Raw genomic sequence first — 25521 nt, 5'->3', positions numbered from 1 at the left:
AGTTGTCATCCAGCAGCACTCCAAAGAGCACACAAAGGAAGAGGAGGGAGGGAGGCCGATGGGATGAAGGATGCATATGGAGGTGGATTGAGGAACGGTAGAAAAACAGATTGATTGAAACTGGAGTTTGGAAGGATTCACAGAAGCACTTAGAAGAATGATTAGAAAAGACAGAGCTGGCAAGAGCATGAAAAAAGGATTGGGGGGCTGAAGGAGAGCTGAAGATGGAGAGAGGAAGTTACACAATCAGCAGATGTGATTAGATAGATAGATAGATAGATTACCATTCTATCTTACTGGCAATCTTATCAAATAACACAAACATTTATGTGACTGTTGCGTCTAATCACTGTCCTTCATGATATGCTCCCTGCTTAACAAACTTTAATTGATGCTTTAATTGCTCGTTGACACGTAATTACATGGACGTGTCTCGGTGCCGAGTGAGAAATTAAACAGGAGAATCCCTGACAAATGTGTGCAGACGAATGGACGTTCTGCGACGTTAATTGTGGTAAACAGTGGAGAGGCATGTTTCTCATCAGAAAATTACCCACAAAAGAGGTGATCATGTTAGTCCAATTAGCATAATTTATACAGAAACATATACAGAGGTTATATTTTAAAAGTGTTTCATTTTAAATCCACTACACTGTACATAACCTCTGGGTCTTGGAGCATATTTGTCCTTTTTATGTCCCTCTGAATTTGATATTGTCATTGGCTAATATATGAAAATAATCATAAAACATAGGACAGTATTGGCATAATAAAGAAACATTATATTGTTTTGAAGAAATTGCATATTAGTTAAAGTTGAAAGTCCTGTGACAGCTTTTTTTAGATGTCACTGTTAATTAACATGCGTTGCCCATTTTAATTTAACAAATGAAAAAATTAATAAGCAAAGAGAGATGACAGTGTAAGTATTTTGTTTTCAATCAAATGAACTCTACAAAACCTTCCTGTGCTGTGTCGTCTCTGCATCTGCACACCAGCAAACTACTGTTTCCTCCATCCATTTTCTCTTGATTCGCTGGACAAATAATCTAAACAACAAACAGAATTAAAATCCAGGCAAAAACTTCTGTGATCTGTGATTTCTAGCTTTTTATGAGAGGCTCTAATAAGATCAGAAGAGGAAAAGTTCAGATCCTTTCCTTAATAACACTCCATTAAGTCCTGATTTGAAAATGTTACTGGAGTAAATGTATGTCAGGAAAATGAACGATTTTTAAGTATCAAAAGCAGAAGGATTGCAGCTAATTTGTCATTACAGATTGATCTGTTGGTTATTTTCTCAATTAGTCTATTGATTGTTTGTTTGTTTGTTTGTTTTTTTCAGAAAACAATGAAAAATGCTGTCACAATCATCCAGAGCCCAGAGTGACATCTTCACAATGCTTGTCTGCCTGACCAACAGCAAAACCTCAAAATTACTGAAAATAAATTAAAATTATTTAAATAATTGAAAGAAAAAGTAGCAAATGCTCACATTTGAGATGCTGGAACCCTGAAATGTTTGGGAGCTTTTTTTGTGAAAAAAAGACAATTACCAAGACAGATTGACCAGTTGATTAATCAACATCTCAGCTGCTAAATCATAACTCCTTAAGTAACAGTGATTAAAGCTGTCAGCTAATGTAATGAAGTAAACAGTGAAATATTTCCCTCTGAACTACGGCAGAGACAAGAAAAAGTGATTACTGCTTACAGTACTTGAGTAAATGTACTCGGTTACATTCCACCAGTGAATATGTTTTATACATTTATTATCTAATGCTATGGAGCTCCAGGTTCCACACCTTCCATCCTGGGATCTATCCCCACACACGTTCGGCTGGAGGTGAACACTTCGGTTACACCACCTATCAGAGGACTTACACAGTCACACTCTCAATTCACACCTGCGAGCAATTTATACTTCACCTACCCTGCTTGTCTCCAGTCAGAGAAACTAACAAATTAAAGGACAACATGCAAACTCCAGAAATAGCATGTCCATTTATTTATTCATATGTCTGATTATTGGTCAGGCTGATACTCGAGGTGTTCGAGGTACCTTCTCTGCTTTATTCTCCACTGTAGAACTCACAGCTTTCCACTGACCCATGCCGGGTAGCAAATGGTAACTTATACTGTTGGATCTGGAAAGCAATTCAAAATAAAAAATAAATAAATAACAAGAAATAGTCATTTCTGAACTTTCAGTACGAAGTTACTGCCAGCGGCCAGTTAGCTTAGCTTAGCATAAAGACTGGAAACAGGGGGAAACAGCTAGCCTGGCTCTGTTTAGGAGTCCCAGCAGAGTGTAGCAAATTGTTGTTTTTACATGTCAGTTTTTAAACAGATTTTAGAGATGAAACCCAACATGTTAATGAATGAGCTTTAGAGTTGGTGGTAGGTAGATTTTGTTACCCTTGGACAGAGCCAGGCTAGCAGTTTTCCCCTGTTTTCAGTCTTTGTGCTAAGCTAAGCTAAGCGGCTGCTTTCTGTAGCTTCATATTTAGCACACAGACATGACAGTGGTGTCAGTCTCCCCATCTATCTCCGGTGAAGAAAGCAAATAATTATATTTTCCAAAATGTCAGGCTATTCTTTTAAGTCCTGTTAAGTAACTACTCCATATAATGTGATTTAAAAACTGACTGAAACATGCTGTGTTATGAATATCTGTATATGCACAGAAGGCAAATGAGCGAGCTGGGACGACGTTATTTGTGTGATCGTTAGCCATCATTTTACTACTCTTCAGAGGGAGAATGTGAATGAGATGTTAGTGTTTTGTGAACTTGTGAACAGATAATGATATTGTGATAAAAAGGAGAACCTGTGAATCACTAAAATTAGGTGGGCCCCATCAGTTATCCGATCCCGCATGTTGTTTTTCTTGAACAGCTCTTCTTTGAATTAGCTTGGCACAAAGTCTTTCTACTTGCCAGGACTTTAAAGACCATCTTTTCCGAGGCCGAGCAGAAATGAAAATGGTTTAAATCAAGTTGCATTCAGGAGTGTTGGAGATCCAGGCGTCAAGAGTGTTTCTTCTTTGCTGTTTGTTCTGACAAATAGTGCCTTCGACAACACACGTTTGTGGCAGGTTCTGAGAAAAACCTCCGCCGAGCAACTGTTTCATGACTAAATGTGTGTTTAGCCACATGTGCCCTTCATCCCATGTGCTTTCCCCCCTGCTGGGAGAGCTCACACAGACACACGTGCACACACAAGTGCGCACAAAAACACACAGACGCGCACACACTTGCTGACCAATGCACACCCTCCTTCTCTGTCAGTCACACACACACAGATGAATTCCCTGGAGGCCTGGCGGGGGGTCTGGCTGGGACAGAGATGAACACATGCTGGGATCAGAGCAGCAGCGTGTGATTCACATTTCTCTCTCTCTTTCTTTCCATCTCTCGCTTCCTTCTTTCTCTTATCATTGACACCCCACTCCCACCTCTCCCTGCTCTGTTTACCCCCCTGTGCCTTCGAAAAGCTGAGTGTTTCAAATGTATTCTGCACACAAACTCATCAGAGGACTGTTCCTGAACCTATAGAGGCAATTAGATTATTTGTGATTGAAATCTGGTGATTTTTCACTCCCTCTCCCTCTCATTCAAAGAATCGTGTGTTTCTGTCTTGATCCAACACTCCCCTCCTTCCTTCTGTCCTTCTTTCATGTAGCTAGCTGGGTACCAAACTCCTCATTACTCTAATTTAGTGAGCATGCTGCTCCCCTAATGGCCTCAGGGCCCTGAAGAATATCAAGTGCTGTTTAATTTTTTAATTCTATTCAGGCTTTACATTCGCACCATCCCTCCACCAGCTCTTCTGTCCATCTTTCCATCAATTCAGATCCCATTTAGTGTCCCTCCACATACAGCTCCGAAAAGACAGCTTTTTTTAAGTGGAGGAGGGAAAAGATGTGAGTTTTAAAAGCATATCAAAGCACCATGTCTAGTCCCCCTATTTCATGCCGTCCGTTGTTCCAGCCATCCAACAAGTGTTTACATGTTTTGCTGTTGTTCATGCTTCTCTGGATGTGTACTTATTTAACCCTATCGTTCGCTGAATTAGACAAATCTCCATGGCGACCGAGGCAGCAGAGAGCTGGTGGAGGGCCCTTGAGGATGCATTAGGACCTTCTTGCGACGAGGGCATGCCTCTTGGCTGTAAGCTAAACTGTGCATCATGCCCGTCTCAAGGGCCAATGCAGAGTTCTTTGGATCAGCCTGGAATCATCATCTAAATATGAGCTGCACAGAGAGCAAACTGAACAACCAGGTAATGTATATGTACACCGATATTTCAATGTAAAAATGTAAAATGAGGTTCAGTGAAGAAGAATGCTACTCTGAAAGATAAGGGTTTTTTTTTCCTGCTCAAAAAACAGTGTGATTTGTTTATTTATGTTCCTATTTATTTGCTAAAAACTAAGAACAGATACAGAAAACATAGTTGCTACTTAAACTATAAGCTATTCTATAAACCTATGGTAGATGATGTTCAGTGACTTGAGAAAATCAATAAAAGAACAAGAATTTACTCCTGAGAGAGCAACAAACAGGTGGTCGGCACTGTCTCCCCTGACAAAAGAAGAGATATTACATGCATATTGCTTTCTATAGCAGTAAATCAGGTTTCATCTGTGTACGTCAGAGCAGTGGACACTCCTGATAATCAGTTCCAGTAAATTAACATTTATTACTTCATAGAGAATTAATACTGGCTTGGTTCGAATCATGAAAGCTTTAAAAATGTTATAAGACCACTGTATTTTAGGCACACCAGTTTATGTTTGCCCTCTGTAGAAATAATAATAATAAGATTGAATAAGAAAGACAATAAATGAAAATGAGTGAGTCTGCATGACAACAGAAACACAAACCTCAATGAGACAAAAAGGAAAACTAGTTGCACTGAAACAGCCTTGATGCTGAAAATGATATCAATAAATCAGAGTATGTTGAGTGGGAGGGCGCATGTATGAAGACAGAAAGCAGCGAATACACATCACGTCCCAGTGTGTGTCAGGAGAGGAAGCACACGTCCTGTACTATGATCTTTATAGATGCATTTAAACTGTTTTTTTTAATCAGGTATGTTGAGATTTGTATGCAAAGTACTAGTCAGAATGCAGTATGTAAGAGAGTACCAAGAGGGGAAGAAACTCCCGTATTACTAAAACATTTGTGTGTGGGAAGATGCAGGTTGTTGAGTGTCTGATGTTGAGAAAAAAAACAGTGAATCTATAGAATAAACCCTCGAGTGTAAAATGACCATCATCAGTTCCTGTTGTCTCTTGAATGATAATTATCTATTTGTAATCTATTAAAAAATTGAACAAAGCTAAGCAGTCCATAGTAAGTAGGTGCAAGGCTAAATCAGTTTCGATGAAAAGAGTAACCTCTGCTGACTGAGAAAAAAATAAAACATGGTTTACTTTGGTGTAGCTTCTTGTCAATAGCTGTCCATACTCACGACAACAACACCCGTTTGTCGGTGCATGTTAATAATAACATATGATGTGCATGAGTGAAGGTTTTCTGCTCTTACTTAATAATTGTCTCTGTATTGTCGCTGAGTGTTTATTGAGGAATTGAATTGTGAGTTATTTGGAGATGTTCTGCTCACCTGTGGCTCACTGGATGGTTGACTCCGCCTGTCATCTTGGAGCCTGTCGGCACATTGGTATGACCTGTAGCGGCCGCTCTTAAATTTGCACTTAGATGAGTCGAATCCAAGTTAGATTGTTTCACAAAAATTCGACGCTCTTATTTTAAGTCTAAAAAGTTACCCACCAACCCCCTAAGTCCAAACTGTTGTTTCCATGGTAACAATCAGTTACCTGCTGAACGGTGGCACTTTGTGGCTCGTTAACAATGTTTTGGAGCAAGTAATGACAAGGGAAAGAGTTTTTAGACACTGCAGTAACCTGTTGGAAATATACAGCAGCGAGGACATCGTCAGTTGTTTTCATTTGTCCAATGAGACAGTGCTGTGCCTGACTGATGAGTTAGCAGAAGTACTGAGCTCTGCCACATTAGGAAACCGCAGCATCTGAGCCCTGCACTGTGCTCAGATGTTATGTTGCTCGGTGAGTCTTTGCCGAATTTCCCAGTAAAATGTGCTGTAATGATTACATTTTTCCAGAAGGCTGCTGCAGTGGATGCAGTTGCTAGGTCAGCCATGTTTTTAATCAAAAAAAAAAAAGAAAGAAAGAAAAAAAAGAAAGTCTTAATTCAACCCGAAATCATGGGAAACTGGGCCTAAAGAATAAGACTTTGTTGGCCTACAACAGTTTTAGATTTAGTTTTAGATCTTTTAGTCTTGTTACATCTGCCCCTAGAAGCTAGAATCTACAACCATCTGGCAGCCCTCACCTCCCCCTTGTCCCCCTCTGAAGCAGAGTCAGCATTTCTGGAGCTGAAGCTCCACTTCACCTCAGTGCCAGGCCTCACGCACCCGCCGGGAGCACCCAGCTTCCCTGGGCTGAACATGCCAACAACACCCTCGTCAAGGCTTCTTTGGGTATGTCACCTTTTGACTCTACTCTTAGTTATCAACACCACTTGTTGCTTTCTCAGGAGGCAGAGGTTGTAGCTCTTTATGTCCAGGGTTATCTGTGTCTCTTGGAAGAGCGCCCTGGCTTACTCCCATGGCCAAAAGGTCTGGCTCTCTTTGAGAAACCTCCCCCTGAAAGTGGAATCTAGGAAACTATCTGCTGGGCTCATTGGTCCTTCATCATCAATTCCTCTGCTGCATGTCTGAAACTTCCAGTTTCTCACAATTCACCCCACTTTCCATGTTTCCTTGATTAAACTGGTCTGCTCCAGTTCCCTGTCCCCTCCAGCTGCAATTCCCCCACCAGCACGAATGATAGACGACCATCCTGCCCATACTGTCGGACGTCTCCTGATTTTGCATGGCCGGGCCTCTGTTGTGCACTGTTTGGTGGATGGGAGGGAAACAGACCAGAGGAGCACAGCTGGGTACCCCACAAATTGCGGATCCCTCCCTCAGCCGTTCCACACTGCACACCTGGACAAGCCTGGTGGGATGCAGGGGGTTGTGGCACTGTTACATCTGCCTCTATAACAGTCTGCTCTGCAGTAACCCCTTGTCTCCCTCGGATCCTTTCTCTGGCCCCGTTTACACGTACACAGTATTTTGAAAAACGGAGACATTCCCCTTCGTTTGTGCCCTTTGTTTACATGCAAACAGAGAATTCGCCTCTGAAAACGATGCATTCAAAAAACTCTATCCAGAGTGGAGATTTTGGAAAACGTTGGTTGCACGTTTGCCGAATTGCAGTGTTTCAGGTAGCCGACGTCACATTATGCACCAGAACTTGCACCAAAAGTGCGACCTATGTTTACATTTTCATTTGGCTATGGTGACCATGGATGCATTCAGAGTAGCAGTCGCATTTATGTTGGTGCAAACCCTTTTCGTATGTTTCCATTTGCTAATACAGCTGCTCTATTATACCGAGGAGCAGAGACGAATGAGTGCTCAGGGGTCAGCAATTTTACAACAACTTCTCCCCCCTCCAACACCAAGAGCCAGTCCGTGTCACCGCCAGCGTCGACGGCATACATACACGGGTTAGTGTAAATGAAAAGTTTTCTGAAACGGACACATGTGCACAATGTTATTTTTGAAAACGAGAGGGTGAAATGACCATTTATGAAAATAGCCGGCTACGTGTAAACGTAGTGCAAGTCTCTCCCCGTGTGTCTGTGTGGTGTATGATTACCTGAGTGGAGACAGGTGTGCTGGAACCTGAGCAGAGCCTCTCCTGCTGCATCCTATCCTGTAATCAAGACGCCTACGAAGACTCAGCTCTGCCACATCCACCCTGCTAGACGTCGTACCTGCTCAGTCCTTCTGCATTTCTAGCCTTTCTACTTTGTATTTACTCTTTGCCCCTTGACATTGACTAAGCCCGTCCGCTCTGCTGCAGCCTCTGTCTCCAACCCCTTCGTCTCATCAGCTCTGCTCTCCTGTCTCAGACCTCCGCTCAGATTCTTCCGGGATCCGTCCTGGTCTCTCTGCCTGGCTTACCCTCAGTTTATAACCCATTCGTTTTGCCCTGTCTCTGTGTCTGCACCTGGGTCCATCAGCTTATCCCTTCAATGCATGTATCTGCAGTCTATGGGTTTGATCTAAGATGTAGTTTTAAGGGATCAAAACATTGTCCACTAAAATAAATTTGGGGTTGAAATTTAAAGTATGTGAATTCTGCATCATAAGTTTTAGCGTCCATTTTCCTCAAAACAACCAGCCAAGCCGTCACTTATATAAAGTAACACATTTCATACAAGAACTGCAGCTCAAACTGACAACATTGAAACTGATGATGATGATGACATATAAGTATATTCATGCCACAATTAAGACTTCTCCTTGGCTTCCTCTTGCTTCCCACAAACCCTGGTCCTCTCCCTTCAGCAAACAGCTCTCCTTTCTCCCTCAGCCTCCTCTCAGCTTTGTACGCACCCTCTCCCCCTTCTGTCCATCCTTGTTATATCGCCTCATAATTTCCTCCCTCCCCCTCCTCATTCTCCTCTTCTCTCTTTTTCCCCATCCACTGTTGTATTTAGGCTCTTCAAATTGGATTTCAGAGTGAGAGGCATCTCAGTTTTCTTCAGCAACAGATGATTGAATTGAGTAGCTTGAAAGCAGAAGGCTTCAACATGAGGGTGGGGAGGTGATTTTAAGGGGCTGCAAGAAGATAAAAGGACTGCAAATGAATATACATACAGGCTACAATGTTACATCTGTTTACAGTAGCTAATTAGAGAATTGCAAACCCAAAAGACACACTATTAATTTATGAGCGCAGACAGTGCTGATGTTTCATTGTTGTCCATGCTTGTGCAAACAGAGACTGAACATGTGTCTCGAAACCTTAAGAAAAACTGCAACCAAGAAAAATAATTTACCTAACCACCACTCTTAATGTTAAAATTGAATAAATTATCCACTAGACGCAAGATTAAAATTTTTCAACATTATGGTGAGTTCAATAAAGTACAATTAGGCAGCATTGGCGTAAACAGAAAAACAAATATGGTTACAGGGCAAGACATTTGCAAGAGTGTGATAATGCATTCTAATGGACGAGCAGCAGTTAGCAGCAGGCTGGACCATTTCTGATCAGGTCCATTAATAAGACTTGATAATGTCCCCATAGACATCCAAGACTTGTTTCTCATGTGTGTGTGTGCATAAATGAATGACTAATTTTGATTGTTTGTATAATTTTTCCTCTGCAGGCAACATAACCCTGCTCTTCCCCAAGTGCTATAGCTTATTTAACTCTGTGTGTGTGTGTGGGTGTGTGTGTGTGTGTGAGAGAGAGAGAGAGAGAGAGAATCTAACTACTTACAGTAAATACAAACATGATGCACCCATTACCCCATTCAGGTTTTATTCCTGATAAGAAACTGAAAATAAAGACTAAGATGAAGACAAGTTGTACCAACTTGTCATCGCTCCCAACTCGTCACATATGGACGCTTGTCACAGGATACCCTATACAACATCTGGTTTTCACCATCCAGCTACACTTTCAAGATAAAGTTTGCTGCTAACAATAATAAACATGTGGTTAATGTTGTTAAATGGTTGCACTTTGCTTCGTTTTAGACACCAAAAACTAGTTGGTTTGGTTTAAGGAAAGATCATAGCAAGGCTTAAAATGAGTGTGTTAGTTCTAGACATTACCTACGAACAATAAGTTACATATGTTATGTTTCATTACGTTACATTATCTGACATGACTTATAAAAGAAATCAGCCTTCACTTTTGGTTTGACACAGAACACAAACCCCAGTCTTTCTTGGTGAAAGTCCTGTGATTGACTCCTCCAATGACTGCAGCCTCCTCAATCAGTGGACCTTTCTTGCTCTTTATACTTGGTCATTTGATGCATTTGGGATGAAACAGACTGTCCATAGACATCTATCGGACTACCCTGCACATGGAGAAGCACCTTAAAAAGTGACGCAAAGGGGCCTTGACCAGGCGTACATACTGTGTGTGACAAGTTTGGAGTGAGACTGTGTGCGACATACTCACAAAAAAGACAGCATTAGCACCCTACTGTTGCCAAAGAATGAGCCCACAGTCTAAGAAAAGAGCTGGAGAGACCAGTGTGGAAAACACTTTTTCAATCTGGCGCCCAGGGTTTCTCACATTTTCATGTCACTCACAAAAAAATAGAAACATATTGGCATAGCAACAACACCCCTTTAACAACAAAGCCGTGCCCTGAGAAAATCTTTATTTTGTGTTAGAATAAATGGGTCAACATGTTCAGCCCGGCTTTGAGTTTCTGCTCCCAGTTACAACTGCAGCAAAGTGACTGCATCCAGTCCTCAAGCATGCTGGCCCAGTTTGGGGTGGGCTGACAAAAGGGTACAAAAACGATGCTGCAGGATCATCGGCCGTCTGTCTTTGTCTCCTCCATCGCGGAGTGAAAGGCGTGATGAGGCCGCCCTCTGCACCCTCACAGACTCAAGGACAGTTCATCCTCCCTGGACACTTCCCTGCCTGCAGTCTCAACACCCACTCACTCACTCTGTTCGCACAGGGAATACGTTGTGCCCACGAGTTGAACCAACTCCTTTACTCCTTTATTCCTCACGCTCTTAAACTGCTTCATAAATGACCTATTTATTTTAGGGTCTATGCTCTTAATTCCATGCTTTCGCTGTTATTTTTGACACATTTTGGGATTCACTGAAATGTGTGTGTATGCTGCTGTACCCTGCCCTGTCAAACTCTAATAAATGAAACTCGAAACTTGAAATTACATCTTCTTCTTCTCCCTCATTAAAACATCAGGTAATGAATATGTAATATTTTTCTGTTCAAACGTTTGACTGGACATAGGATGCCTCCTACCTCACTGAAAACTCCATTCTCAGTGTATGTGCACTGATGGTTTCCTGTTGGGCTTTTTTTTAGGATACGTGACAGTGAAGCACCAATCTGATATTGCAGTTAAATGGTATGCACCTCAGTCAATTGCCTGGGGTGCCCTTAAACTAAGAGTTAAGGTGAACACGGAGAGAATTTCCCCCTTCACGAGATGAATTTGAGAACATCTTTCATGGTGTCAGACTCTGCACATACATCATTCTGCACAGTGAAGCTCAAACATCCAAGTGAACTAACAAGATGGAAAAGATATTCTTGAGTTGAGGGTGATTTGATGAAACTGTGACCAAACAAGCAGCAGAAATCCACTTGTTTGTCCACAGCGTCTGGCAGGTTGACCTTCCAGTGTAAAAACAACACTGCAGCTGCCACTTCTAATGATGCTGAAAGGTGATAAAGGAATAAGGTTTGCTATTAACTCCCTGTTTTAGCAGCGATGTATGCATAACTGCAGCCACAGACTCACGTCTTGTGTGGATGACGATGATGCCAAGCTGTGACCGTGAAAACGTGGCTTCACTGAGAAACCGTCACCTGAGACTGCATTTTTAAATGACAATATGAAATAAAGGTTGCATATAGTCAACATGTTTTTCAACACTAATGAGTGACAGTGAGAAAATGATGAAAATTAAAGTTAATGAAACACCTTCAGTAAAGGAGAATGTAAAGGAAGACACCAATAGGTCTTCAGAAGAAACAACCATGATGAGATGCATGTTTCTTAAAGTACACACATTAGATCAAATGGTGCAATTTTGGTAAATGATATATCTGAGCCAAGCTTCGTCGCAGTTATTAATTTACATTCTCCGAAGCTGCATGTAAGGAAACGGCGATGCAACATGTGGGGAATAACATGAGAGAACAGCAAAGAACAAATCACCTGAGAATAATTGGACAATGTTATTTTTAGGTGATTCGAATCTGCTGTTTGCTATCACGGTGGATATGAATCATTCACTTCCAGCACAACAGCAAAATACATTAAAGTGCTTACAGATGTAATGCTAAACCGAAATCCTTTCTTTGCGTCAAAAAGACTGTAATTCTGTCTAAAAATGACTTTAAAATGAGATGTTTTTCATAATTAAAGCAGCGCAGAGGAAGAATGAAATACAGCGTTATTATGATATTTTCTGTTGATGAAAATGGCTGAAAATGTACAGAACATCAGTTTTGATCGACTAATAGCGAGACTTGATGGGGGAGAGAGCAAGGAACCAGAATAGAGCCTATAAAAAGAGACATAAGAAGGACAAGTGAGAGAAAAAGACACTGGAGGAGATAAAAGCAGAGAACAACAGAATAACAGAGGAGCAAAGGCTGGATGGTGGGTTGTGTATGCCTACAGCCTTCAGCGGTGAATACTGTCTTTTCTCCAAGACAACAGGAGGCTTTTTTCCTGTATGCCATTCACTACGGCAACAACACAGGCAGTTACCAAACAGCCTTTCAATCTGTGTGTGTGCGTGTGTGTGTGTGTGTGTGTGTGGAACAATCCTCAGATGGTTGTCATTTGAACTGACGCTGATGGGAGGTCTGTCACTGCAACCTTTACTTCTCGGCCAGTCCAAAAGGTGCGAGAGACGAGCTCAAACTTTACATTTTTGCAGGTTTTTTCTGTTAAAAAAAAAAAAAAAAAAAAAAGCTCCTCGTTCAGAATATTTTCACCTTCAATCTCTCTTTAACCTGTGTACCTCCTAATCTCTTCTTGTGGCTTTCATTTCCCCCCTAATTCCCTTCTCGTCCCGATGGTTTCCTGATGGTGACCTTTCATTTCATATCCTGCCTCATGAATTAAAGGCATTAACTCACACACACGCAAACAGGTGCACGCACTCGTATATTAACGCTCGAACGACATATACGACTGAAAATGTGACCAGATCACCAAAAGATCAACTGCAGTAATCTCCTTAATGAATAAAACATAACAGGAATTCAGTGCCAGTGTGCAAACCCTGAACATCTGGCTGACGACTGATTGACGGACGTAAAGTTCAAAGCCACGTTGACCATGACATGCTGGCTGTCATTGGCCTGTTTGTCTGTAGTCTTTTCCAGCCTGCGTATTCTCTTAATATTAACTAGGGGTACAGAACAAGGCTTCATGATGTTCGAGAGGTGTAAGGGCGCAGCGAAAGCACTCTGCACAGCTTGTCAAATTACCTTCCTAATGGCCAGCTTGTCAGGCTTCCTCGTCTCTGTGGAGAAAGAAAGGACAAGTGGGGGGAGCGGTCCATTCTCTTCCTTGTCACAGCAAAATCACTCACTCGTCTCTTTATATGGTACCTTTGCTTTCCTTTCTTTTAAGTCCTGCTTCTCAAGTGCATCCTGCTCTATTCAAATGGTCGTAATGACTTGGTAGTATGAGAGCAGGATGTAGAGAGAGGCCAGCTGTATTGTGGGCCTGTCAATCGTTTGCCTGAACTCTTTCAGAGTTGCCTCACTGAGCTTTAATAGGCTTTCCCATTAAGTCTAGTTAACCATCATTCGCCTGAGTCATCAGGAGGAGGTCAAAGACTGGATTAATTGTTTCTCCTTAATTGCAAGGTTACATCTTCAAAATCATCACGGCCCTTTCATATTTTACTTCACGTGAATTCTGTCGAACTGCTTCATTTCTGAATTTTCCATCATATCTATTCCACGGAGCTTCAGCCGTCCAAGTATCAAGTGGATGTTTTCCAAAGTTACTTTTTTTAGTACAAAATTCCCTTTTTGTTGCTATGAACTCTGCTGCAGCTCAACTAAGAAACATGGCGCAGAGAAAGCACAAAGAGGGAACGTCCTTCTAAAAAGGATGTGACTTTGGAAGATGTCCTCTTAATTTGACACAGCATTTTACTTTTTACATGAAAGCACATGAGGAAGGGACTTTTAACGGTCAGTATGAGCAGGAGGAATGATTGCAACAAGCAGAATACATACGGCAACATTACTGATCCTAACCCTTTGATCGCCATATATTCAGGATAGAACCCCAGGACTTAAAGATCAAAGCTAACCAAGCTGTAGCTGTGGCCTTCCCGACGCTGCTCGCTCAACGACTGATTCTCCTCAAACGGAAAAAGACTGCAGCACCGTCTCATACATTACATCTCATAAAGGCTGGCTGGAGGGTGTGATGGCTCAAATGCAAAACCAGAAGGCTTCATAAGATCTGCAGTGGTGGAAAGTAACTAATTACATTTACCCAAGTGCTGTATTTAAGTACTTTAGTTGAAAGTGCAGTTCCAGTGTATTTCAGTAGACAATACTGAATTTTTTTACTCAACTGCATTTATTTGACAGCTTTAGTGGCGTGTCGCATTGCACATTCAGATTATTACTTCAAAATGTAATCAAAAATCAAATTATGTTGTATTGTTATTGATCCTGGCAGCATAGTTAAAAATTACCTTCGTCTTCACCATCTGCAACATTAAAATGCTGCTCACTCATCAATGCGTCAATAATTTTAATCCAGTAATATGATATCTTATTCTGAAATGCTTCATTCTGCAAGTAAAAATCTGAATGCAGGACTTATACTTGTACTGTATTTCTACACTGTTACTTTGACTTAAGTAATATATAAGACTTCCTCCAGCGCTGAGGATCAATCAAACATTTCTGATATAAAACTGGAAAAAAAAAAAAAAAAATCCCATTGATGTGTATCTTTTTTTCTTTTCCCCTTCGACATGGTGTATGTGTGTGTGTGTGTGTGTGTGTGTGTGTGTGTGGGGGGGGGGGGGGGGGGGGGGGGGGGCAGCTGTTGGCTGGAGTTAATGTAGGTAATATTAGAAAATTCACTCAACATATTCAAATAATACTAAAAATATTTCTTATTATCATAAATTTCTATGTTGACACATTATTGTTTTAATGGGCTTTAATATAAGGTACCCAAAACCTTTTGTTAGTAACCACCTGAAAACTTTGATATGAGCACAAAATGGGTCCTCTATTCATTCTTTTTTCAAACCACAAAATTTATCCATCCATCCATTCATCCGTTCATCCATCTATCCAGATGAGCCAAAACAAAGTAGGAAGGCACTTCACTTTTTCCGAAGTCCAAGTTCCTCATAATTTTCTTTTCCTTTAATGATTCACATTCTCAAGCCTCAGCAGGCAGGCACACACACACGCATGCACACACACACACACGCACACACACAAATGCATGTAAAGAGGTATGTTTTTGCCATGAAGAGAAACCATTTGCTCATTTTGATGGAGGCCTAAAAGAGAGGTTGAGCTGTCTAAGTGGATTTTTCATTACTAAATGTAATAGGGCAAAGAAAATTACAGCTGCTGCGGCAGGAGGGGTATTAGGACTGCTCATGTACTTTTTACATTGATATTTATAATGACCAAAGAGGTACAGTGCAGCTGTATATGAGCATTAGAGAAATTAGCACAGTGTTCTCTCCCGTGTGTGTGCCCTGTCCCTCCTGTCTCAGTCTCCTCCACTGACCTGCTATCTGCAATTTGGAAAGGTACATCCAAACTCACGTGGGAATGAAAATGTGTATTTTTTCCCCCTGCTGCCTCTCCGGACTGAGACAAAAGTGGAAGACTAATATCAAGGAAATAATATTGCAAATGGAAAGCTATTAGGGCAGTTGAGCACTTTCTCATGCTGCTTCTGAAATGTCATTTATCATGTGCCGCCGCATGATAAACTTTTAAAGACTCAAAAATTGTAATTTCCTTGCAAGACTGTGCGCTCTAGCCTTTCAGTGAACCGCAGACCTGCCGTGCACATGTAATACGTTTATTAGGAAATGATGAAGGTCGTAAATTCATATGAGATCTCTTAGAAAAAAATTCCTTCTCAAAGTATTTGTTTTGGTGTCCTCTGCACTGTATTTGTCCCCTGCTCAGCTTCGTCTCATTAATTTGACATCCGGAACTAAAAGCCTAAAACTAAAGTACTCGTTCTAAGTACAAAAGTATTAAAGTTCAAATGGTATATAAAAAAAAGCCTCTTTCTGTGGTATATTATTATGTCGATTATTTTTATTACCTAACATTTAAGCAGTATTTAGATGTTGCATATGTTTGTGGTGGGGTTACTTTTAGCTGCTTTATATACTGTTGAATGTTGAAAAAACAAACATCATATTTGATGAGCTCATATGTTTTAAATGTAAAATCTGCGAAACAATTATTAAATAAAGCTGCCAAATAAATGCAGAAATCAAAGGAAAGTACATGCCTCTGGAATATAGTTGAAGTAAAAAGCAGAAACAGATGGAAATATTTTCCAAACTGTACTCGTCATGGGGTACCTGCATAAACGTACACTACGATGGAATATATTACTCTATCTGACAGTTGTGTAGTAATTCTAACATCCCTTCAAATGATGATGAAAACTAAAACCTTCGACAAAATATCACCTCAAGGTGCATTTACTGGCTGTTCTTGAGCTTGTTGAACACGAAATAACGATATCAACTCATTTAGGAAATGCATTCTGTCATATAATTTTGTACAAAGCTACTCAACATACAGCCGCCTGTCAGCCTAATTATCAGTGAAATACATTCAGTCTGCGCTGTATATAACGAGGTTTGACTGCAGCATCCCCTCCGCACCTACTGAGACAGCACTCCCGTTGTTTCATCTAGTCTATCACCCAATATTTATTCCACTTGTATCTCCCTATGGGTTGCTTCTCCCCCCTCCCCCTCCCCTCCATCATATCCAGCCTCATTAGCACATAACAGGCTATCGACATGCATAGCAGGGTCCTGATTTAGACGTTCAACCTGATTAGCCCTTAATGATCTGAGACAAGCTACCTGAATGGAAGTGCACACAGTGGCATAAACCATTAACATACATGCATGTGCCTTCCTGAGCGAACACACAAATGTAAGCATGCATACGTACCAAGATACATTTCTTTTGGTACCTTTATTAGCCTGTGTTTTACTCATCTTCTCTATGAAGACGTTGAAGTATGAGACACTAATTATACTGTATGAAGGCAGACAAGGCACAAATTAGTTTGTTTTGTGCAAATTGCTGAGATGTTTAATCCTAAAGAGAGATTTCCAACACCTCTACGAAGCTACAGACCAGATAATACTGCGAGCCTACTTTTAATTACCATTATGTGTGCTTAAGCAGTGCATAATCCATTTAATAAAAGTATGACAAACAAAATGAAACACATTGCACCAGTGCAGCGGCGCAGTTTGCCCAGTTATTCATCTAATCTTGAGGAATACAATTCTCATTGGAAAGAAGAAATAAAAAGGTAAAATTAGCAGCAAGCTCTTACTTCACACTTGTTTTATTGGTCAGTGCGTGAGAAAAAAATATAAAACCTTCAGAACAATTTTATTTCAATATACTGTAGATCCAAAGCATCAATTGTGCAGTATATTAATTCATCAAAGACAAAAACATAGATGAGGCTCTACCGTATAATGAACACAAATAACTGAAGCTCATGGCCTCTCTTTCAACTTCCTTTCCTCTCATTCTCCTCTGGGGGAGTTTATTAAAGACCCACGCTGCCCTTGGACATTCAATCATTTTTCAGTCAAACGTAATGGATGTACTGAATGAATGCAAAGGCTGGCAATTCATTACAACAATCAGAATACAAACTCCACTCCCCCAATTCCCTTCTCACATCTCACATGCTTCAATCTTCTCTAGACATAGTTTTAAACATTACATGCAATTAAGGACAGTAACATTTTTCCATCTTCAATCTGTTTACTTTGCTTGGGAGAATAGATGAATGAAATCCTCTGATGACAAATGACAGAACGCCACATTCACATATAGCAGATGGGATGCATTTCCAGACACTGCTTGCTGATCATCAGACATCCGGCTCACACATTCTGCTCTCCAAATGTGAAGCAGAGGGGCCGGTTGATCAGCGATCCTAAAAAATACCTTAGTTTCATTGCATGACAGAAAATGTTTAAGGCAATGCTGATGCGTGATGTTATCTTTGTCTCTGTTTTGTTGCCAATTTTTCATCTCTGCTAAAGTGCAATATACTTGCCTGCTGCCTGTAATTGTCTCATTATCGCCCATTTCCTCTAAACCTCTCCTCTGTTTATTTTCGCCCGTCTCTCACCCTCTGCTCCAGCTCCTGAAATACTTTCTCATTGATGGGTTCTGCCTTGGTCACCACAGCTTTCCTGCGCTCTGGTTCAACCGCGATTGTCATAACGCAGCACATGTCCACCAGCTCTTCCTGACATCTCCTCATCCCGGTCTCCAGCTCACCTCTCCGGGCTGGGTCACGCTTCAGAACCCCCTTCTCCGCCACTGAGAAGCCCAGCAGGCCCGTCAGAACCTCATTGGACAGCTCCACGTCCAGGTACCCAGTTCCATCAGATATTGTGGCGCAGACACGCCAAAGACCGTTGCTGCTGCTCAGCTTCCCCAAGAGAGTCACGATGAAAGCTTTGACACGGATCACTGTGGTGTGGGGGTGTGGTGTGGACATCACGTCTTCAAGCAGGCACAAATATGTAAAAGGTGGAGAGTTCAGGGTGAGACTGGGGACTGAGCTGTGACTCTGTGGATCTTTTTTAGCAGACAGTCTATCAGATTCTGCAGTGCTTGAGGTGTAACTTTGCCCCTGAGGTGTTACGCTTCTTGATAAGTCGCTGCCAAGTCTACAACCGGAGCCTGAAGTGTCTGTCTTGTTGGTAGTGCTCTCTCTGTCTCTCCGAGGTTCTTGTTGACAGTCCATGTCTTCATCCATGAAATCACTCTCAACATTAGTAATAAATTCTTGATCATGTGTTGGCTCTAAAGCAGCTGGGGGATAGAAGGCTGAGGAGGCTGCTGCGGCTAACTGCCCTGTGGCTCCTCTCGCACAGCCTGTGTAGTCTCTCTTCTCCATGGAGGATCTGGAGCTGCTAGAACTAAGCCTTGACCCAGAACTGTTCCAAGTGTGCTGCTCTAACTGTGCAGTTTGAGGTCTTGTTGCTCTGTTAGGATCTCCTGTTATCCTGTTGTTGTTCTGCGGCGTCCTTCTGTGGCTGCTGTCAGTGACATTTGTACTTTCTTGAAACATCACAGCGTCCAACTCATCCATGGGAAGATCATCGAAGTCTTCGTCAGGGAAGTCTTCGTCTGCCATGTTATGATCCGCGATCTCTTGCCGATTCATGTGATCAGAAGGAAAAGGGTCAAGCAGGTCAGAATCCTCTTGTGGGTTAGCATGGCGATGAGCTTCAGCTGAACCACCTCCATTGCTTCTGTGAGAGCGACCAAAGGCTTCGCTTCTGCAAAAGAATGATGGTGGACTGAGCTAATACAGTTTCAGACTGGTTAACAGTGTAGAACAGTGGCTCAGGGTGCCAGAGGTAATGGTGTGTGTTAATACAGCCAAATTTGTAATTTTACAGCCCATGTCAGAACATTTTCTCCATGGCAGGATTCTTCTGCGAAGAAGTAAAAACTCCAGCAGCACGAAACCATTGAATGAAAGAAGTTCGTCGACAGACTGCAGAATCAAAGTGTTAACTGCTCCTAATGTAGTTTCTGAAGACAAACATTACACTGAAATTCAAAATGTCAGGTTATATTTCTGCTTAAATTGAGGAGTTCCACCATCAAAATGTCAAGACATTATCACCCACCTGGATGAGGCTGTGGAGACCAGGCTCCTGACAGAGAAGCTTCTGGAGGACTGAGTGGAGGTCTCGCTGAGTGTCCCGTAGCCGCTGTCTCGAACAGGCCTGACCTGAACCCCCTCTGCCCCCTCCTGGACCCCCAGACTGGCCAACAACTCTGAGTCATCCAGCTCCAGGTCCTCCACGTCCTGATTAGCTAAAGAGAAAACAAAAAAATGAGGCATTAGATGATTTAAGCTAAGAAATGTGATAGATTGACTCTCGAATCAAATGACATAAAGAATAAAACATGCCATTTAAAGCATCCATTTAAATTTTGAAACAACAACAAAATGTTGACATTGGGATTTTACACTCTGGAGTTATTGGAAAGTGGACCACATGACTCTGAAACAATCCCACGCAGCCACTGCAGCCTAATCCTACAAATAGTATAATACTAATAATATTAATGTAGCTTCATCTTTATGTGTAACTGTGCAGAAATACCAGGTTTAAACCAACATGTTCTCATCCCAGCCCAACACATGGATACTGGTGTGAAACGCTCACAGACTGGTTCGGTTTAGGCACCAAAACTACTTGGTTGGATTTAAGAAAAGATCGATTTAGGGAGTTAGCTAAAAGCCTGGCGTGTCTCATACAGATGCTAAAGGTTACGAAGAATAGAGAGACAGGAAAAAAAAAGCCTTGCTCATTTTTGAGCGATTTGGTGGAGCCCTACTTTGTAGCAAATGCTCTCCCATTAAAGATACACAAGGTCTCATGAATTTACCTTGTTGTGGTGCCAGTGGGGCCTCCTCCCCCTCCTCCTGCTGCTGCTGCTGCTGCTCCTCCTCAGGAAGTCCCAGCGCCCGACACAGCACCCTGCCCTATCAGAGCAATATAGAACTATACCACTGGATCTGGATCACACAAAACATAAACATGCATTGGTTTAAATCTCAGTTTACCTGGTTATTCCTGTCCACCAGGTCCTCCACCTCACCACCCAGGACCTTGATGTTGGACGGCCTCAACAAAAGCACTCCAAGTCTGCAAACCATCTGCCCGTGCAACTGCAGCTTCACTCCAGGCCTGAGAGGTACAAGGGTCAATGATCCCATTTAATCACACAGTTTCATTTTTAAAACAATATGGTACAAAGAAAATCAATCGTACCATCGTAATTCATGAGAAGATGCCAGTGACATAGCAGGAATTTCACGTGTTTATCTTTATTTTCATGATAACTCCACCCAAAATCTAAGTAAGCTGCATTCTTGGTTTAAAAGGAAAGACATTGGATGCTGGAGAGAATAAAAAAAACCAACAGAAATGAATAAATTGTAGAAAGTCATGGTTCTTCTTTTTACGCCGGCAGCAGAAAAGGTACCATAGTGCAGTTAAGTGTTTGGCAGATCAATTTTTAACCTGAGAGGTGTGCCGAACGCAGGGATGGATTGATACTCCATGGCCTCCAAGCTCTGGACTCCATCTGTCACCTGCACAACAGAGACGGCGTATTTGACTGAACAGGGAAACGATTGTGAAATGATTAGATTTACTTTCTCTAAATATTACAAAAGAAAGTTATTGCTGCCCTGAGCTTTTCTCTAATCTCCTTTAAGGAATCCTAAAAGTAGAACACATACAGCTGTACTGCCGTATACGTAAGTAAGTAACTCTTCCCAAAACTTTCCGCCTGGTTTATACTTAAACTAAGTGAATATGGAAGCAATTGTTTTTTTGTTTTTTGTTTTTTTAATATATACATATATATATATATATATGTTGGCTCGCCTGGATTGAACATACCTGCTGTCTTACTCTGCCTCTAGCAGTGATTCTAATGCATTCTTAACTGCCATGGGTCTTTGCATCACATGACTTGTTCCAAAGGAGAAACAGAAAAAAAAAAGCCAAAAAAAAAAAAAAAAAAGGCCATTGCATCGTTTCTAAGCAACACCAGCACTATTCTTGAGAAACCATAGAGCAGTGACAAGTGTAATACTTAAGGTGAAAATTACAGTCTGCGCCTTATATCCCAGCAATTTAATCTTTCATATGCTGTCACTGATTGTACCTGTCCACTCTGATTCAGTTAGGAAGAGAGGCAGAAGTCTTTGTTACCCAACCACAAAGATAAATCCCCGTCGTAGATTTGGTTTGGACAGTTGATTGAGTCTAATTGTACACACTGGTAAACAGTGTGTCACTGTATTTATAATGTCAACTGCACTGCAGTCGAGACTACTTTGTGTGTAATGCCAAAAAAAAAAAAGTGCTGGAAAATAGTTTCACAAACTTTTTTTATTAACAAAAATAATATTTGAGCTCTGTCCTTGATGTGCAGCGTCCAGATCTCTAAAGGAAACCTTGCAGTAATTCTAAGTCTAGCAATGGGCTGTGACGTGCTACAAACTATTTTACTGTTGTTTGTTGTGAGAGAATAAATGGTAGGAAAAAATGTCTGCAAGAGCGAAGACACATTCACGATGTCTGCGTGTTGATGCAAAGGCCACCACAGTTCTAAACACACAAACACACATTACAGGTTCTCATCATTGGTTCATTTCAGAAGCACAACATCATAATCAAGGAGAGATTATTTTATACATATATCACTTTTATTTAATAAATTCCTCTGACCTGTAATAGAAGCATGCGGGTCGGCCTGGCTTCCCAGGGCCTCTGGGTGGCCTGTGTGACTGCAGACACCTCGTCGTTTGCGCAGTCTGTGCCCTTGAACTTCTGCAGCTGACCATACGCAGGCTGACTGATGTCCATGTACGAGTCAACCTGGAGCAGAGTGGGACCTCAATCTTTATCTTTTGGCTCCCATTATCATGTGGAGCCAGCTAACACTGAATTGCTGTTTCAGGTTTTCCATTTTCCATCTTAAGGTAAAATCCAGTGGTGCTTTGTTATAATTTGATGTCTGACTATTCTCCAATGATCCTTGAAGTGCACAACAACCTTTAGTTTGTTTTCTGTGTGATTTTGTCTCTAAACAAAAGCAACAGAAACATTGTGATAATTGATTTGCTCGATGAGGACTGCTATTTTCACCGTTACATGACTGTGCTCGTGTGTTGTTGCATGTGATTTTTGTCATTTTCACCTCCTTCTTACCACTGTTCTGCTGTAGGTGCACATATTGTCCTCTGCATGCTGTTTGCTGTTTACATGACCAGCCAAAATTAGTCTTCAGGGCCAACTCTGGCTAATTTATCATTTTCTTCTGATCAGTGGGCATTGTCCATAACATAAAATCTCACAATACACAAGGTGAAATATACATAACATGAAATATATGATCAACAAGGCAGTACCTGGACGCAGAAGGTGCCGCTGAGTTCAGTCTTCTGGGCCTGAGCGAGGCCCTCAGGGAGAACAGGGTAGTCCAGATCCCGCAGGTCTGTCAACAGCCACTGGTCCAGCGCCTACAATTTCACATCACGCAATGAAGGATTTCCTACTGTTAGACCTATTTTATGACACTCTGCATTTGAATTTATTTGACTACATTTTTAGATTTCATATTTTGTGACATGACATCCCTGCGATGTTGAGGCATAGTGACTTAGCAGTATGACCGAGTGGACCGCTAGAATGAGCCGTCATGTCCCCTATCTATGTTGAGAAGAAAAGCATTATCCCACTAAACTATGTATTAGAATAAAAAAGACATCGGCCTTGGAGGGACACGGCAGCTCAGCAACAGTTCTTAGGTACACTGGCACACAAATGATGCAGGGAAACACGACACCACTACCAGCTGGGACAGCTGACACTTGGCTGGATTCATGCTGCTAACACAAAAGTTCTGTCTTACTATCTGCATGTTGCAACACAAACCAGGATTTGTCAAATGAGGAGGTGTTCTTTCAGTCCTCAACTGTCCACTTTCGTGTGAAGGAGATTATTCTGTTTAATGTAGGTTAGTCCTATCAGAGGGGTTCACCCTGAAGACAGAATCACTAGGTCTAATTAATCGTTTATTCTATAATATATCAAAGAAAATCTGCAAATGTCTTATTTTGTAAGACCAAAATCAAAGATATTATTTTTTTAAAAATGATTTAAAACAGGAAAAAGCAGCAAATCCTCATCAACATAAAGTCAGCATATATTTGACATTTTTTCTTGATTAAAGATGAAGTTTCTGTTGACTAATCGAGTAACTGTTTCAGGGCTACACAGCTGGGGAGACACTATATAGTTGAAACAGCAAGGAGCTTGGACAAGAGACTGATATCAGACCACAGCATCAAGTGGGAAGGGGTCAAAGTTCACCAACCAGGATTCAGTGGATGGCCAAAGAAAGATCAAGGCATTCACATCTAATGTCAGAGACCATTTTGGAACAGGTGTAATCATCCTCCCCTCTCTGTGTATGACCAGCTGTAATCATGTGACTTAAATTCAATATGTAAAGGGTAATTCTGGTATTTTGAAACATGGCCTCTTTTTACATATTTTGGGGTCTAAATGACTGGTAGGTACGCCTCAGCTGAGAGCTGCAAGATAGGCTACAACGTAATTATTGGGGGCAAATGCATCTGTCCACTAGAAGTGCTTGTTTTGGCCATTGACCGGCTCAGATTTTTATCCTAAGTATCTGGCAACATTCTGGAAAAGACCTCTACAGACACACGTCATTGTCTTAAAGAGTGAGATCCATTTGTTTAACCCGAAACAGACGTTATATCGCTCTGTTCAAAGACACCACACTGAAACAAAAAGAGTAATCGAATCGGATCCTAATTAACCCTTTACTGTGGTAGAAAATGAGCCATCTCTGTGACAGCTGAAGGAACTCTGGCAGGTGATGCCTTTGCATTCAGCTGCACAGTTAGACAGTCTGACATCCCGCCTACCTGCTGGTTGATTTGTTGCTGTGACAGACGACCTGCTCCTCCTGCCTCTTCCTGCAGCCACTCCACGCAGGCCTCCAGCCAGGCAAAGGGCACCTGGACGTGCCAAGAGGACTGCAGCCAGGCTTGGGTGGCACGTACCACTGCCTGGATCTCAGGGGCCATCCTTCTCCTTAGTGTCTATTTGACTTAGGCCCGTTTGTGTTATCTGCTATTACATAAAGGCACACAGTAATGACTCTACTCTGGATTACACATGAGCAAAAATACATTTCGCAAAGTATGGTTTAATGTCTAAATAGCTCTCATTCACAATCATAATACACCGATATGTCAGTAAAACTGTTTTGAACACTTTGAAAAGGCAAATCAACTGTTCAACACAGTTCCCTCTGATGCAGGCTTAGTATGAAAGTGGTTCAAATGTGACATTTAATTGAATTCATGGCACAGCACCCTACAGTCCCTGCAGGCTTATGGGGTCGTCTTGTCTTGTGTCTCCTGGACCACTTGACAACAAATCTTGTGATTTATCGACAGCTGAGATTAGACTACTGAGAAACGAGAACATATGGGAATTTATGTGTTTATTTTTCTGTGGTCATATCAGCAGGGATAAGCCCTGTGTCTCTGCAGATGGTCACGTCTCGATACAATGGAGGAAAGAGAGAGAGTGAAGAATGCAGGCAGAATTATACAAACTTTAAAAGTAAGTGTTGAGTGTAAGCGTTACCTGAGAAGCATGGAGCCTCGTCTACGATGTGTTGTGGAAAGCAGCCAAGGCGCCAAAGTTGGCTCTGGCGTTATCATTGTCTGACGTATCAATATATTGACCAATGTTGATGCTACTGTACCTCAGCTTTGTGTCCCTACAACATGACCACAGACGCTCTTACATACAACAGAAGTTTTTAAACCTAACAATTACGCTTGTAGAGATTGACATTAGCCCTGCAGAAGCTTTATCAACAGGAATAACTTGAACATCCACAGAATCCAGGATGTAAGTACATCCGGAAGGAGGGCTTATCGTATCGCTTTGCAAACTCCTCAGCTCTTGCGATTGACGTCTGTTCTAGCCAATTGGAACTCGCGC

At 41.6% G+C, this 25521-nt stretch overlaps 1 protein-coding gene across 4 annotated transcripts; it reads right to left on the bottom strand.

Moving 5' to 3' along the window:
- Positions 1-17231: 17231 nt before the first annotated feature.
- Positions 17232-25440, bottom strand: rmi1 (RMI1, RecQ mediated genome instability 1, homolog (S. cerevisiae)). 4 transcript variants are annotated; one of them, XM_076729823.1, is made up of 9 exons: positions 25159-25440; positions 24429-24636; positions 22881-22991; positions 22198-22347; positions 20980-21050; positions 20520-20643; positions 20342-20438; positions 19573-19762; positions 17232-19215 (listed from the first exon to the last, which is right to left on the bottom strand). In XM_076729823.1, the coding sequence occupies exons 2-9, from the start codon at positions 24588-24590 to the stop codon at positions 18033-18035; spliced, it is 2088 nt and encodes a 695-aa protein (XP_076585938.1). In that variant the 5' UTR covers positions 24591-24636; positions 25159-25440; the 3' UTR covers positions 17232-18032. The 4 variants fall into 4 exon arrangements, with proteins under 4 accessions (XP_076585938.1, XP_076585939.1, XP_076585937.1 ...); XM_076729824.1 differs by having other exon boundaries at positions 24429-24633; positions 25159-25434; XM_076729822.1 differs by having other exon boundaries at positions 20520-20650; positions 20987-21050; positions 24429-24633; positions 25159-25296.
- Positions 25441-25521: the final 81 nt, after the last annotated feature.

The sequence above is a fragment of the Chaetodon auriga genome, chromosome 5 (genome assembly GCF_051107435.1).
Source record: "Chaetodon auriga isolate fChaAug3 chromosome 5, fChaAug3.hap1, whole genome shotgun sequence".
NCBI lineage: Eukaryota > Metazoa > Chordata > Actinopteri > Chaetodontiformes > Chaetodontidae > Chaetodon > Chaetodon auriga.
This window is presented reverse-complemented; position numbering and strand designations above follow the sequence as displayed.

Excerpts from the sequence above, each read along its gene's own strand:
- rmi1 (XM_076729823.1), bottom strand. The coding sequence starts at position 24,590 with ATGGCCCCTGAGATCCAGGCAGTGGTACGTGCCACCCAAGCCTGGCTG. Across the intron at positions 22,992-24,428 it reads AGCAACAAATCAACCAGCAG|GCGCTGGACCAGTGGCTGTT; the intron begins GTAGGCGGGATG and ends GTGAAATTGTAG. Across the intron at positions 20,439-20,519 it reads TGGTGGACAGGAATAACCAG|GGCAGGGTGCTGTGTCGGGC; the intron begins GTAAACTGAGAT and ends TTGCTCTGATAG.